Here is a 15447-nt window from a genome sequence, read left to right as displayed (position 1 = left end):
ATTATCTGTATTGGCATGAAAACCAAAGTGCATTCTACCATTTCTTGAGTGTTCATGTGTGCTAGGTACTGTGTGATAAGCATTTTAAATACGTTGTCTTATTTTGTGATCCTGTGAAATAAGAAAAATTATTCTCATTTTTAGATGAGAAAGAAGAGGCTCTGAGGGGTTGCATTATCATTTCAAGCCCTACAATTAGCAGGTGATGGAACTAAGGTTCTAAGGTGATATTTCATTCTATTATTATTATTATTATTATTATTATTATTATTATTTTCTTTTCCAAGTTGAGAAGAGGGGAGATAGTGAGATAAAATTCCATATGCATCCCAACCAGGATCCACCCAGCGACCTCTGTCTGGGGCTCACGCTCTGCCCATCTGGGGCCATGCTCCCAACTGAGCTACTTTTTAGTGCCTGAGGCAGAGGTTCCACGGAAGCCATCCTTAGCACCTGGGACTGATGAACTGAAACCAACTGAGCCATAGCTGTGGGAGAGGAAAAAAGAGAAAGAGAAAGAGAGAGAGAGAGAATGGGGTGGTGGAGGGGTAGAAGAGGTAGAAGAGCTAATGGTTGCTTCTCTTGTGTGTCCTGACCTGGAATCAAACCTGGGGCTTCCACATGCTGGGCTGACACTCTACCACTGAACCAACTGGCCAGGGCTCTATTTCATTTTAAACCCGGGTTCTTATCCATTTGCATTTTTTGTAGGTAGAGTTTGATTCAAAGGATATAAATCTAGGTCTGATAGTTGATGCGATACGTTAAATTCAACTGATGAGAAATTTTATGTTCGTGAGGATAAGAAGCAGTTCAGTTGTCCTCTTCGAGTATATAGTCTAATGTAGGTATGACTAGTAGGTGTAATGTGGAAGCATGGAAGGCAGTGTGGTATGGGGGGGGAATCATGACAAACTCAATACGTCCAAAGAAAATCTGTTTCTTCCCTTAAAACTGTTCCTTCCCCTGTCTTCCAGGCAATGGGGCTAATACACACCCATCGGAGTCCTGGGGGACATCTTTGGTTCCTCCATTTTCCTCATATATAATTAATAAAGTCCTGTCAGATCTTCTCTGAAATATACCTGAAATCTACTTCTCTCTACTGTCCCGGGCACCATCCTTTCCAAACCACCTGTAACACAGTCATCATTTCCTAACTGGTTTTTTGCTTCCTCTGCCCAGTAAGAATCATGTACAAAAAACAGCCAGAGCAGGTATTGTGGAGACTGAAGCTAAATTATGATATAATATTATATATACATTTGAATATATAGAAATTGCAAAAGTGAATATACAAAATGATAAATTAACAAAGTTATATATATTAGAAAGCTGACAAAGTCCAGAAATATCACAAAAAATAAATTAAAAATTATTTTTTACTTGATCAATTTAAAATATTCTTTTTTTCCTTGAATAGCTGGCACTCATTAACAAATATGTGTTGATGTTTTTAATGTAGAGGTATATTATACATTTGATGCTATCTTCACTGATGCTAGTATTTTTTATAGAAGTGCCAGATACACTCCTCTTTACTAATTGGACTAACAAGCAATCTAGAAGCCTATTATTGCTTCTATTTAAAGTGTAGTTTTTCCTCTTATTGAATTACTACTTTTGTTATAATCTGGATTCCTAGGGTTACAATTTACTCATTGATGTCAGAATAATTTCTATTGAATTTAATTGCTCATCCATATTGCTCTTGTCTTCTACTATATTTTGAATTTGTCTCAGTTTTTTAATAAATCAATTTAGAGATGACAAAGGAAGGTACTCTGAATATATATCCAAATCAGAAGTTGTGATCTCTCAATTGAGCTAAAACATTCCAAAAGTCTATCCAAATTCCTTTTAAAATGGTATATTCAAAATTTATTGAATAAAATGTTTGCATTTCATTTGCACTTGGGTTTTTATTCCATGTCTTCAAAAATATATTTTAGAGTTCTTAAAATGTCACCTAGCTCCTTTTGCAAGACGTGAGTAACATTTTACACAGCTGATGAGTATTAAATTTTCCACAGACTAGCTTCTAGCTCCATACATTTCACATGCAGTTTCTCCTCCACTGCTTACCCATATCCAGGGCCTGGCCCTAAAGGACACACTCACACATCGCATGACCTTGGAGCTTGCACCTTTGTATAATGATATCATAGTGGGTGGCAGAAAACATAGATGTACAAAGATGGCAAAATATACTTTGTTATAAAAGAGTTCCCTTTCCCAATTCAATCAGTGACCTTTCTAATGTGCTTATCTAGATCTGTATTTCCAACTACGTGTAGGAAGTTTCTATTTTGTCATCCCAGCATTACATTAAACTTAATGTCATCACTACAACTTCTACTATCACTGTGAAAACCTGTCTTTTCTAATTATGTCAATGGCACAATTACTTTTAGATTCTCTTGCTCAACTCTAAGTTTTGATTGACTTTAATTTGTTTTTCTTTTCAAAATGGGCATAATTTCTGTTAAATTTTCTTTATAATATACCTGATATTTGTCCATTCCTTCCCATTTCCATTGCTGTATCCTGATCCTATTTTTTAAATTTCTTATTTTCATAATTTATCTTCCTATCCTTAATAATTTTCATTTCAAAATGTTGTGTATAACATCACCAAATTAATTTGCTTTTAGCATACCAGTCATATGCCTAACAACTGCAATCTAGAATTGCTTCTTATAGCATTTAGATAAGTGGTTTTACCCAAAATGGAATTTAAAATATGAGCTAAACTTTCTGAAGAATTAAGGTTACTTATATATCTACCAAATATTAATTTGGATGACTTGAGTGGAAAGCCAGTCTGAATTGACAGCAGCCTGAAATGTAGAATATTTTCTAAATAGAATTTCACTTTTGAGTGGTAGCAATTCTCAGCCTCTCAGCCTGGATTCCTAGAGAATGTAGCCCTCACACCCAAGACAACATTTGTTTATAATAAATTAACTTCTCTCCTAAGCATTTATAATATTACATTGTTGAGAAAATTAAGAATATAGACACATATACTTTTATGCATGTCTTAGTTCTCTTGCAGGACACCTGTTAAAAACATTGGTATAGTAACTGGAATAAGCTGTTAATAAAATGTTACATGTGGAGATTCTGGATCTACTTTAATGACTAAAAACCCCCCACTTCACTTATAATTAATTAGCAATGTCCATTTGCGTATAAACAATGAATGCTGCCAAATTCTAACCCTGTCCTACTTCAGAGAGCAAGAGGCTGTTTATAAACAGCCTTCATGTAATTTTGTCTACATTATGTGTCTATGTTCTTTTATAGACTAAAGTTTTACAGTTAGTGCAGACCAGATTGATATGTCTGAAATTTTGGTATTTGCATTTGAATTAATGAGATTTTTACTGTTTATAATAGGCAAAAATATTCAGACTGCTACATCTATTGTTCAGTATAATAAGATATATATATATATTACTTTTTATGTTAGCTTTTTTAAAAATATAAATATTTTGAGATGAGAAACTACAACATAATATTTGATTCTGGAACTTTTATTAAAATTGTTTTAAATGTAAGTTTAAAAATTAAAAGTGAAGAACATTTGTTCACAATACAGAGTAGTGATGTTGGTGTATTTGATTAGCACTTAGCTGTTAAAGATAACCCAAAATTCAGAATTGGTAAAGGAAGGGACCATAGGAAAAACTGAGTCAGAATTGTTAGCATCTCTTCAATAGCTCCTTTCTTCCTCCATTTATCTGATTTGGTTACTCATTCTCTTTCCCACCTTTCATCAAGTCTTCAGAGTGGTTTGGCCAAAGCTCACATGATAGAATAAAGAGGGGAAAAAATCTAAGATTAAAAATAGAAAAGTTTCCTGCAAGAATTAGATGATAGATAATGATAACACTGACAGCTATAAAGTCAACTACTGGCAGGTAAGGCCTTCATCTTTCCAAGAGGAATTCCAGGGTCTATGGCAGGGGTCGGGAACCTATGGCTCACGAGCCAGATGTGGCTCTTTTGATGGCTGCATCTGGCTTGCAGACAAATCTTTAATAAAAAAATAATAACCTTAAAAATATAAAATATTCTCATGTATTACAATCCATTCATTTCCTACTCCTCCTGTTCATGGTTGCGGGTGGCTGGAGCCAATCACAGCTGTCCTCCAGGACAACACCAAATTTTTATTGGATAATGCATAACATATATGGGTTGTTGTATGGCTCTCATGGAATTACATTTTTTTTTTTTCATTTTTCTGAAGTTGGAAACAGGGAGGCAGTCAGACAGACTCCTGCATGCGCCCAACCGGGATCCACCCGGCATGCCCACCAGGGGGTGCTGCTCTGCCCATCTGGGGCGTCGCTCTGTTGCAACCAGAGCCATTCTAGCACCTGAGGCAGAGGCCATAGAGCCATCCTCAGCGCCCGGGCCAATTTTGCTCCAATGGAGCCTTGGCTGCGGGAGGGGAAGAGAGAGACAGAGAGAAAAGAGAGGGGGAGGGGTGGAGAAGCAGATGGATGCTTCTCCTGTGTGCCCTGGCCGGTAATCGAACCCGGGACTCCCGCATGCCAGGCTGACACTTTACCACTGAGCCAACTGGCCAGAGCCTGGAATTACATTTTAAAATATGTGGCATTCATGGCTCTCTCAGCCCAAATGGTTCCCGACCCCTGGTCTATGCTATAGTAGAAGCCCAACAAATGTCAGTGTAAGGGGACTAAGCTGTATTGGCATCAGATTGATTTTAGCTTTCTAAATTGGGCTGCTCCAGACTCAAGATGTAAGGATTACCATTATCTTGTATTAAATGATTTCACCTCCCTGACTTGATCTGATTTTGTTGAGGGAAAACTCCTCTCTGGCCTGCCTGGAGTCCAGAAAGAGATACTGATTCCTGCTGAGTATGAATCAGCTTTCTGAGGAAGTTCTGTTCTGAGCCCCACATATTCCAATTTCACTATGGACCATGTGATGCTCATTTTGAAAATGGCTTTGGGATTAACCCCGGATCCCTTTGAGGAAAAATTTCTGGCTAGGCTCCAATTTTATTCCATTGATATTACTGTTCTCCAAAGATACCTTAGACTTCACCATTGCTTATCAATGGAAATCCCTATTTCTTGGCCTTAGAAAATTCTATTCTTCTGGATTCTTTTTAGAACATGGAAGAACAAGCATGATCAGAACTAAGCATGCTTCATCTAAAATATTAAGGTTAGATGTAGTTTCTCTACTATGAATCTAAAATCCCATGGTCTAACTAATTAAGCTATTTTTACTAAAGAAAATTAATGCAGTCCTCCACTCTGTTCCACATTTTCTCACTCTACTTTTGTTTTTAAGATTTTTTAACACTTCCAGTTTGGATGAGCTGACTCATAATCTCTTTGATCATGGCTATTGCTTCAGAAAGAACTCCTCTTACTTCTCTAGTTATGAATGCTGCCAGTTACCTAATAGTCTGTAATTATAGACATTTAAAGTTTGAAAAACCAGTGTTTCACCCTTTCCATTTGCAGGAACCAGACTGAAAGAGATTAATGTGAAGGGACAAAAATCCATTGTATTTGTTGTTGACATAAAATGCTACAGATAGCTTTCTGGTTCTTGTCTCAACTCCTTTTAGTGTTTTTCCCTCTCCCACTTCTATAAGAAAGTCTTAATAAGGTTCTAGTGGTTTTAACACCTGTTTAATTTCCCATTTAAGAAGGAAGGTGGCCTTTAGATTTTTGAGTTGTTAGCAGGCATCCTTAGCCTTAGCAAATGGAAAAGGTTGAGCAGTAAAGCAGGGGCTACTGGAGGAAAAGACTAAGTACAACAGGAACTATTGGATACTTGACACTTAAACCCACTGATCTGAGAATTTTATACACATTGAACTTGATTATAAATGTGCACCAAGAGTAAAAAGGTTGCGTGCATGTGGGAATGAATGTGTATGCATGTGTGCATGCCACATACGGTAATTAATTTCACATGTCCAAATTCCTGCAACTAAGAGTAAAGAAACTTTAGAGCTGGCATAAAAACAAACCAAATATTTTGAAATAAATACCTAATATAACATTAATTTATCCCCAGAAAGAAAGTTTAAATCTTGAACCAGAAAAAAAGGATGGGTTTGGAAAATTGTCACCTTTTACATATTTTATTTTCAAATATAAATAAGTATATAGTCTAGATTAAACTTTGTAATTTCTTAACTTTTATACTTTAAAAATATAATTTTTACCCTTCCAACAATGAAATAGTTTTTATTACATAAATCTGAAAGTGCTTTAGCTGAAGAATTTATCTTTCTAGTTAAGGATTTGATCATGCCCCTTTTCCTTGATTAATTAATTATTTAGGGAAAAATCAAGGAAAGAAATCTCTTTTAATAAAATAAGAAATGTAGATAAAAACCAACGTGCTTCAATTTGTATTTTGAACTTCAAATCTTCTGAACTGTCAATGTTTTTTCATATTTTAAAAGTCATTAAACATCTAGTTATAAATGAAAAATATGACAAAACTATATCAAATTTCAGTAATTTGAACGCAATGATTTTTGTCACTTTGAAAAACATTCTCACAGGCACAAAAATGAAGGTTTAACCAAACCTCCACAGGAGGGCACTATAGTGTGACTCTGGTATAAATTGCAACTACAGCAACCCATTCTGTTATTTTCTGGCCCTTGATTAAACATCTAAAATAGTGAGTTCTTCTCCTGAATTAAAAAATTCTGTTTTCAAAATTCAAAGTACGTAGATTTCACATGTACTAAATATTTTTTATTTGGCAAAAAGGTCATCTTGGTAATTTACTCTATTTTGTGGCATGCATTCAACATAAAATCTTATCTCAAAATACAGCAAAATTTGTACGATCCATAGTCTAGATGAAGCAAAATCTAAATAGTTTAAAATTATGTAATATTTTAACAAAGAGCAGGAGTATTTTAGAACCATCTTGTTAAACAATCAAAACCTAAAGATATCACAACTGAAATGCAATTATTATGTATAAGTGGTATGTATTTATAAATAGTATATGTAAATGTTATATATAAATATTACTTGTAATGGTATATCTAGATAACTAGACAGTAGATAGGTAAATCAGTCTTAGTGAATATAGAAATATAATAAAAACATATATACCAAATCGTTTCCAAATTAGTTCACCTTGTCCCAATAAGGTTCTGAAACATTTACCGTAATGATAAAGATGGAGATTTGGTCCAAATTAAGATTTTAAAATGTCCGTGGTCCTAAATTTCAATTTCACTGGTGGATTTTCAAGTTGTTCCTCAAGAGATAAAATATTGAGATATTTTATTGGAGTTAAAACAATATAAAAGTAATTGTAATCTTTTCAGGTGCCATGTGTCTTTCTGGGCCTTGCCTTATTTTTTTGAGGACTAACAGTATGTTGTACAAGTCCAAGAAAACTGTATTAAATAGACAGTTTCATTAACTTTGGAGAGTAAAAAGAACAGCAGTTACAGATATAGTTACACCGTTCTATAACTTTACATAACAAATCTGTTTCCATTAAGAAAATTACTCATTTCATTACAGTTTTGCCAAAAAATGACATTTAGGTAAATTCTAATAATGGAGGAGAGAACTGGTAGAAAGTTAAAATGATGAAAATTCTGCTATATTAACAGGGCTTAACTTTGTGGTGGTACATATGCCTCTTTACAGTCTAATATTGATAGCTTTAATATTATGGAATTTATAGTTAAATCAAAATAATGTAATCACTGTACAAATCTGACAGCTCTTTCCCAATTCTGCATTCTACATTGATGGCATCATATTTTCATACAAAGGCAAAGCTCTTGCTTAAAACAGAGGTGGTCTCTAAATTTTTGATGGTTTGCACCTGGGTTAAATAATTAAATTTGTTGATAATTAAAATACCAGTTCATCACTCCCTGGGGATTTAGGACAAGATGGTTCTAATTTAAATATCTTTTCATTTAGCTCATTCTTACAGATTCTTTATCCAATAAAGAATTCAAAATGTAGATTTAAAAGTATAAAAATAACTAAGACTTGGAAAATCTGCTTGCATATAATAAAAATTACTTTAAAATATTATTTTTATGTAAAATTGGCAAATTATATAGTCAGATACTTAAATAATAGAATAATACATAATCAAACTTTTTTTTTTTTTGGTATTTTTCTGAAGTTGGAAACGGGGAGGCAGTCTGACAGACTCCTGCATGCACCCGACCAGGATCCACCCAGCATGCCCACCAGGGGGCGACGCCCCAACCATCTGGGGCGTCGCTCTGCTGCAACCAGAGCCATTCTAGCGCCTGAGGCAGAGGCCATGGAGCCATCCTCAGCGCCCAGGCCAACTTTGCTCCAATGGAGCCTTGGCTGCGGGAGGGGAAGAGAGAGACAGAGAGGAAGGAGAGAGAGAGGGGTGGAGAAGCAGATGGGCGCCCCTCCTGTGTGCCCTGGCCAGGAATCAAACCCGGGACTCCTGCACGCCAGGCTGATGCTCTACCACTGAGCCAACCGGCCAGGGCCTGTTTTTAAATATGAAATCAAGCTAACCAGACAATCAATTTACTGAATTTTTTGTTTTTTAGAACTTCTATATTTAAAATATTTTCTCAGCTTTATTGGGGTATAATACTTTTTTAAATGAGAGGAGAGGAGATAGTGAGACACACTCCCACATACACCCCATACAGTATTCACCTGGAAACCCCTGTCTGGGGCTGATGATGTTCATGTAAGAAGAGCTATTTTTAGTGCCTGAGGCTGATGGGTTCAGACCAACTGAGCTATTCTTAGCATCCGGAGCCAATGCTCAAATCAACTGAGTCACTGGCTATGGGAGAGGATGAGAGAGAGAAGGGTTATGGAGGAGAAAGAAGCAGATGGTTGCTTCTCTTGTGTGCCCGGACAGGGAATAGAACTCAAGACATCTCAGGCTGATGCTCTATTCACTGAGCCAACTGGCCAGGGCCGAGGTATATTTTACATATAAAAAACTGCATATATTTAATGTACACATTATAATGAGTTTAGATATATGCATACACCCATTACACCATCACTGCAATTAAGGTAATAAACATATTCACCACCTCCAAAAGATTTTGTGTTCCACCTTTCTTTTATTAATTTATTTTTGTGGTAATAACAATTTGAGATCCACCCTCTTAAGTTTTTAAGTGCATAACACCATACTGTTAACAGCCACTATACAGCAGATCTTTAGTACTTAATCATCTTGCATATCTGAAATTTTATACCCACTGAACAACTTCATACCCTGGCAACTATCATTCTATTGTTGCTTTGACTATTTTATATACCCCATATAAGTGGAATCATACAGTATTTGTCTTTCTATGACTGGCTTATTTCACTTAGCATAATTTCTTCTAAATTTATCCATATGTTGTAAATGGTAGGATTTTCTTTCTTTTTAAAGACTGAACAATATTCCATTATATGTATCTACCACATTTTCTTTATACAGTCATTTGTTGATGGACATTTAGATTGTTTCCTTATCTTTTCTATTCTGAATAATGCTCATTGAACTTGTGAGCACATGTATCTCTTCAAGATCCTGATTTCAATTCTTTTGGTTATATATCCAGAAGTGGGATTGCTGGATCACACAGGAGTCTATTTTTAATTTTTCTGAGGAAATTTCTTACTATTGTCCATTATAGCTGCATCATTTAACATTCCCACCAACAGTGTACAAGAGTTCCAATTTCTCCACATCCTCACCAACACCTTTTTCTTTTTTTTTCTTTTTCTTTTTCTGAAGTTGGAAACGGGGAGGCAGTCAGACAGACTCCCGCATGCGCCTGACCGGGATCCACCCGGCATGCCCACCAAGGGGCTATGCTCTTCCCATCCAGGGCATTGCTCTGCCGCAATCAGAGCCATTCTAGCGCCTGAGGCAGAGGCCACAGAGCCATCCCCAGCGCCCGGGCCATCTTTGCTCCAATGGAGCCTCGGCTGCGGGAGGGGAAGAGAGAGACAGAGAGGAAGGAGAGGGGTAGGGGTGGAGAAGCAGATGGGCGCTTCTCCTGTGTGCCCTGGCCAGGAATCGAGCCTGGGACTCCCGCACGCCAGGCCGACTCTCTACCACTGAGCCAACTGGCCAGGGCCACCAACACCTTTTTCTTTCCTTCTTTCTTCTTCTTCCTCTTCCTCCTCCTCCTCCTCCTCCTCTTCTTCTTCTTCTTCTTAATAACTATTGTAAAAGGTGTGAGATGACATCTTACAGTTGCTTTGACTTGCACTTCTCTTTTGAGTAGTGTTGTTGAGCATCTTTTATATATTTGTTATTCATTTCTATTATGCAGGGTTATGTAACAAGATCCAACAGAAAAAGGATCCAGAAAATGTGGAAGCAGCTTCTCCCAAAGGCCCAAAGGAACACTGACAGCATCCCTAATGATTCAGACCATAAAATTTAAAAAGAATTTTGGGCAAAATCATTTTCCTGTTGTTTGTTTTACTATTTTATTTTGAAATAACTTCAAAGTTACATACATTATAAAAATAATGGAGTTCCTGTATAACCATTGAAATGAAATTGCAGACTAATGCTGTATTTCTTTAGACTTCAACATGCATTGAAGTACAATGACAGTAACCACAGAATGGCTATTAAAATTAACTTTGATGTAATATTGCCATATAATCTCCAGACTCCAATAGATTTTTTCCAATTATCCTATATTGTTTATAGGTTCAGGATATAATCCAGAAACTTTTTATTTAAATGTTTCTTTAGTCTCTTTCAATTTATAGAAATTCCTCAGGTTTTCTTATTTTCTTTGACCTTGACATTTTTGAAGAGCCTAGAACTGTGAATTTGTAGAATATTCCTCTTTTGGAGTTTATCTGATGTCCCTTATGATTTTAATTATTTATTTATTTATTTATTTATTCACTTTTTCTTCTTTTCCAAGTGAAAGGGGGGAGATAGACCCCCGCATGCGCCCCAACCGAGATCCACCTGGCACCCCTGTCTGGACCATCTCAGCAGACAAAATAAGAATAAAATCTACATTTCATTTTATGATTATGGTTATCTGTTTATCTACCTATCTATTATCTATCATCTTCTATTGCTTGGGGGAACAAAAATTTTTGTTGCATCCACAAAAACACATGTTCTTACCTAATTAGAGTGTGCTGATCTCAAATCTGACATTAGTTTTTCTCTGTAAGCTACATTTTTTTTTGCAATTCAAGATTTTAGATTTTTATCTTATTGTAAATTTTTCAACATTTAGTTTAACATAATGAAGTAGAATGTCTTCTTGGGCATCATCTTTGTGAAAATGTAGTTTACATAATGCAACAAATACATTAATACACTAGAAGATATGATTACATCAGAATTTGTCTAAATTTCAAAATAGAACATATTAAAACACTTATTTTAATGATAAAATTTGCGAAAAATTTATTTAAATTCTATTCAGGCAAAATTTCGTTTGTAGCTCTTGCGTTTGTGTACTTGTTGAGGACAATCTCGTTTGATGCTCCAGCAGTAGTCTGCTTATCACTAACAGCTCCAAGATTTCCAGGAAACTTATCAAGGTGACTGTTCAGGAAGTGAATTTTAACGCTCATGTTACATCCAATGTCACAGAAAGCCAACAGCATCCTTTGAACCAGAAGTTCATAGTTTTCTGCTTTTTTGTTGCCAAGGAAGTTCTTTGTAACCACCACAAAAGACTGCCATGCTGCTTCCTCCTCCTTATTCATCTCCCTGGCAAATTCTTCATCACGTATGAGGGTTCAAATTTGAGGTCCATCAAATACACTTGCTTTTATCTTCTCGAAAGACAAGGCAGGAAAAGCAGAAAGAATATGTTGAAAGCATTCACTTTCCCTATTCAAAGCCTGAACAAACTGTTTCATTAAACCAAGTTTGATGTAAAGTGGGGAAAAAATGATCCTGTCTCGATTAACTACAGGTTCATTCACAATATTTTGCATCCCTACTTCCAGAGCTTCAGGTTTCTGCCACTCCTTCTGTGTCCAGTGTTTCTCCCGAGCTCGGCTGTCCCACAAACACAGAAAGCAAGAATACTTTGTGAAACCTCTCTATTGTCCTAGCAGGAAATTTGCCATTTTAAGATTCACACAAATGATCCAGTTATGCTCCTCATACTTCAGAAAGTTGAGGACAATTTTTATGTCATTATAATCTTCTTGCAGATTAGTTGAATAACCAATTGGAATTGCTGCACAAACATTACCGTTGTGTAGGAGAACACATTTCAGACTGTTTAGAGCTGTCAAGAAATAGCTACCATTCTGTTGGAGTGTAAGTGGTAACAACTAGCTGGCTGAGAAGACTACTGATATGACAGTAAACAAAGTGTTTGTCTTTGGAAAAATGCCCACAAAAATTTGTTCACGCTTCCTGAAATGGGATACTTTAGCTGACCGGCGAAGTACATTCTTTTCTTGAAGGCTGGAGGCTAAAAACTTAGCTGCTTTCTTTGATAGGCTCAAATCTCTTACTAAGTCATTCAATTCGGTTTGGCTAACTGCTGAGGGGTTAATGACTGCTTGGCATCAGAAGAAGACCCTTCAGATTCTACAACCATTTCCTCATGCATCTTATCAAAATACACTTGATCACCATGTTCACTTTCTTCATTCTTAAAGAAATAAAACCATTGAAAAATGGAACCGGGAGTGTCTCAGAGTGAGGGATAGGTCATATTGCTGAAGGAATATTAGGATATGTGATCATACGCCATTTTTTCTTGCCAATGCCCTTTGCATGGATCAGACAGAAATAACAGTCACTGCTATGATCCTTAGGTTCAAGCCAAAACATGGGAATACCAAAAGGCATTCCTTTGCATTTTCCTTTTGTCCAATCATGAAGCTTTTCCTCACAATTATGACACAGAATATGAGGAGCCCAATGCTTGTCTTGATTGCCAAGGGGAACTTGAAAATAGGCAATATATGTACGTGTCACAAATAAAGAAATATTGTGCCTTTGACATTGAAGTGTGTAACAGCCACATATATAACAGAATATGTCAGGACTATTCTTACACTTATGCCTACTCAAAGAAGCCATGATTCAATCTTAAAACAAAAGAAGAGGGTGTTTTTATCAGATAATAATTTCTTACATTTAAAAACAACTACAATGATCTAAAAGAAATGTTTGTAAAACATTAATTGCCTTGTGGTTATGTTCAATCCAAGAGTCGTTGCCCTTTAACTCCAATTTAAAAACCAAGCATGCCATTAAGTGTAACAAAAAAAAATTAAAATTGCATAAAAACTAGAGCATGCACTGAAAAACGGATTTCAGATTTGGAATCAATGATGCAGAAATATATAGAAACAGTTCTAAAACCTCATGCAACAGAAAATAAAAAAAAATTTGTTCCCAGTGTATCAACTTAAATCCCATTAGTTCACACTAACTCCAACACCAAGTAGTTTTGTAGTCTTCCCCCTTACCAAATATATAACTCCCTTCTCCTATAGTGACAAAGCTTATTGTTCTTGATATATTTACTTGCTCAGTTCCCCAACCCCAATATATAACCAATTTTCAAAACTGTGCCAGTATAATTCAACCCTAGACATATGATGCTCTGCTGCCCTTATCTGTCTCCATTGCTCCCAGCCAGGCTCCAAAAAGGGTAATGGGAAGAGGATGAAGAAAGGAAAGAGGAAAGGCTTAAGAATCTTGGCTCAGCCCCCTACACTGCCCTAGTTGTGTTAACTGAAAGCTGGACCCTGGTATGTCTCTCAGGCCTCTGAAGGGTATGAGGCAGAAACTTTGGTCAAAATTCTTGAAAACACAAATTCTGAAGGCATCTTTTGGAGTCTATTCAGTATTAATTGAAACAATCAGGTTAGCCATAGAAGCAACATATAAAAGAAACTAATATTGTTATATTTCTTTTCCCTTGTAATCACAAGGGTTCAATATATATATATTTAACTTGGAAGGAAGACAAAAAATGCATAGGTATCTTTCATTTGACTTGAAAAGGGGGTACCTAATGAGTTTACGTATGAGGCTAGCTTCCTATCAATAGGTTTTTGCTCAGAGATCTGCAATCACCTGGTAACGTTTGGTGTTGCCTTGTATATACTGACACCAATTGCAATACTATCAGATCTGTATCATATTTCCATATTTCAAGAAAGATATTTTTACTGACAAACATCTAAGAATTGAGATGCCAAGTGTTAAAGGTCCTGAATATAAACATGAATAAAAAATAACTGTATATATATATATTTTTAATAAATATTTATTTTAATGGGGTGACATCAATAAATCAGGGTACATACATTCAAAGAAAACATTTCCAGGTTATCTTGTCATTTAGTTCTGTTGCATACCCATCACCCGAAGAGAGATCATCCTCCGCCACCCTCCATCCAGTTCTCTCTGTACCCCTCCCCCTCCCCCTCTCCCTCTTTCCCTCCCGCCACCCCCCCGTAACCACCACACTCCTGTCCATGCCTCTTAGTCTCACTTTTATGTCCCACCAGAATCTAAACAAATTGTATAGAAAGATAAAATACCCGTATCTTCAGGTGCATTCAAAAGCATGTTGAAATAGAGGAAAATTGAAAAAAATTTTAGTCCTATGACATTCTAGTCTAAAACCACTGAATGTTTGTGAACCACAGATTTTAAGGCTCTAGAAATAAAATTTAAACTGATTCTGAATCAGATGCTAATGTAAACGATGCTTACAGGCATTGATAAAACACTTTGCTTTCCTTCCACTAACATATTCCATAATTATACTCAGATTTAAATAGTTTATATATAGAGATAAATGTGAAACTGAAGAAAAAGTATTCATACATTAGCATTCAGAGTAATTCAAACATCTAATTGTTCCAGCTCAAGGAATATTTAAAAATATTACCAGTGAGGTGTTCAAAATTCTTTTGGTTTATTTTTTGAGTCATGCTGATCATTTAATAAATTAGAAAATGTTCTGGATAATCATATATGCACATTACAGAAAACATAGAAAAGGAACAGAATGCCAAACAATTATCAGCAAAGCATTTCTGCTTTTCTTTTATTCTAGATACATTGAAAATCATTTTTTTAGTCAGAGCTGTGCTATTTGAAGACAATTATGGATGAAAACAGACATTTCTAGTTATTTTATTTGAGAGAAATACTGTGTGTAAGGCGCTTGACGGTACAGTCTTTGAACTCCAATGCTCCTTCTGATCCATTTTAATTAGCATGGAACAGTTTAAGTCTCTTTCTTCAATATTCTGAGAATACCAGTAAAATCTTACTATTGTAAAAATTATTTTGAGATTTACAGATTGGCCAATTTAAGTCTTTCCCTTTGTAACTTGTATAGAACCAAATTAAAATGGAGTTACCATGTCAAGAACAAAATGGAGATAATCAAAGCAGGTTCATAAAGGA

General features: G+C 35.8%; 1 protein-coding gene across 6 annotated transcripts in view; it reads right to left on the bottom strand.

The window, feature by feature from the left end:
- Nucleotides 1–15447, bottom strand: part of CABCOCO1 (ciliary associated calcium binding coiled-coil 1) — a 121991-nt gene that overhangs the window by 25024 nt on the left and 81520 nt on the right. Inside the window, exon 6 of one of the 6 annotated variants that reach the window (XM_066349703.1) lies at nt 11751–11825. The exons of the other annotated variants lie outside the window; for them this stretch is intronic. Coding sequence (XP_066205800.1) covers nt 11790–11825 — 36 coding nt within the window. The 3' untranslated portion in view covers nt 11751–11789. Of the gene's footprint in view, nt 1–11750; nt 11826–15447 lie in introns of those variants that run through there. 6 annotated transcript variants of the gene reach the window in all.

This window comes from Saccopteryx leptura, chromosome 9, assembly GCF_036850995.1.
Source record: "Saccopteryx leptura isolate mSacLep1 chromosome 9, mSacLep1_pri_phased_curated, whole genome shotgun sequence".
Lineage (NCBI taxonomy): Eukaryota > Metazoa > Chordata > Mammalia > Chiroptera > Emballonuridae > Saccopteryx > Saccopteryx leptura.
The sequence above is the reverse complement of the archived record's forward strand: the minus strand, read 5'-3'. Positions and strand labels throughout refer to the sequence as shown.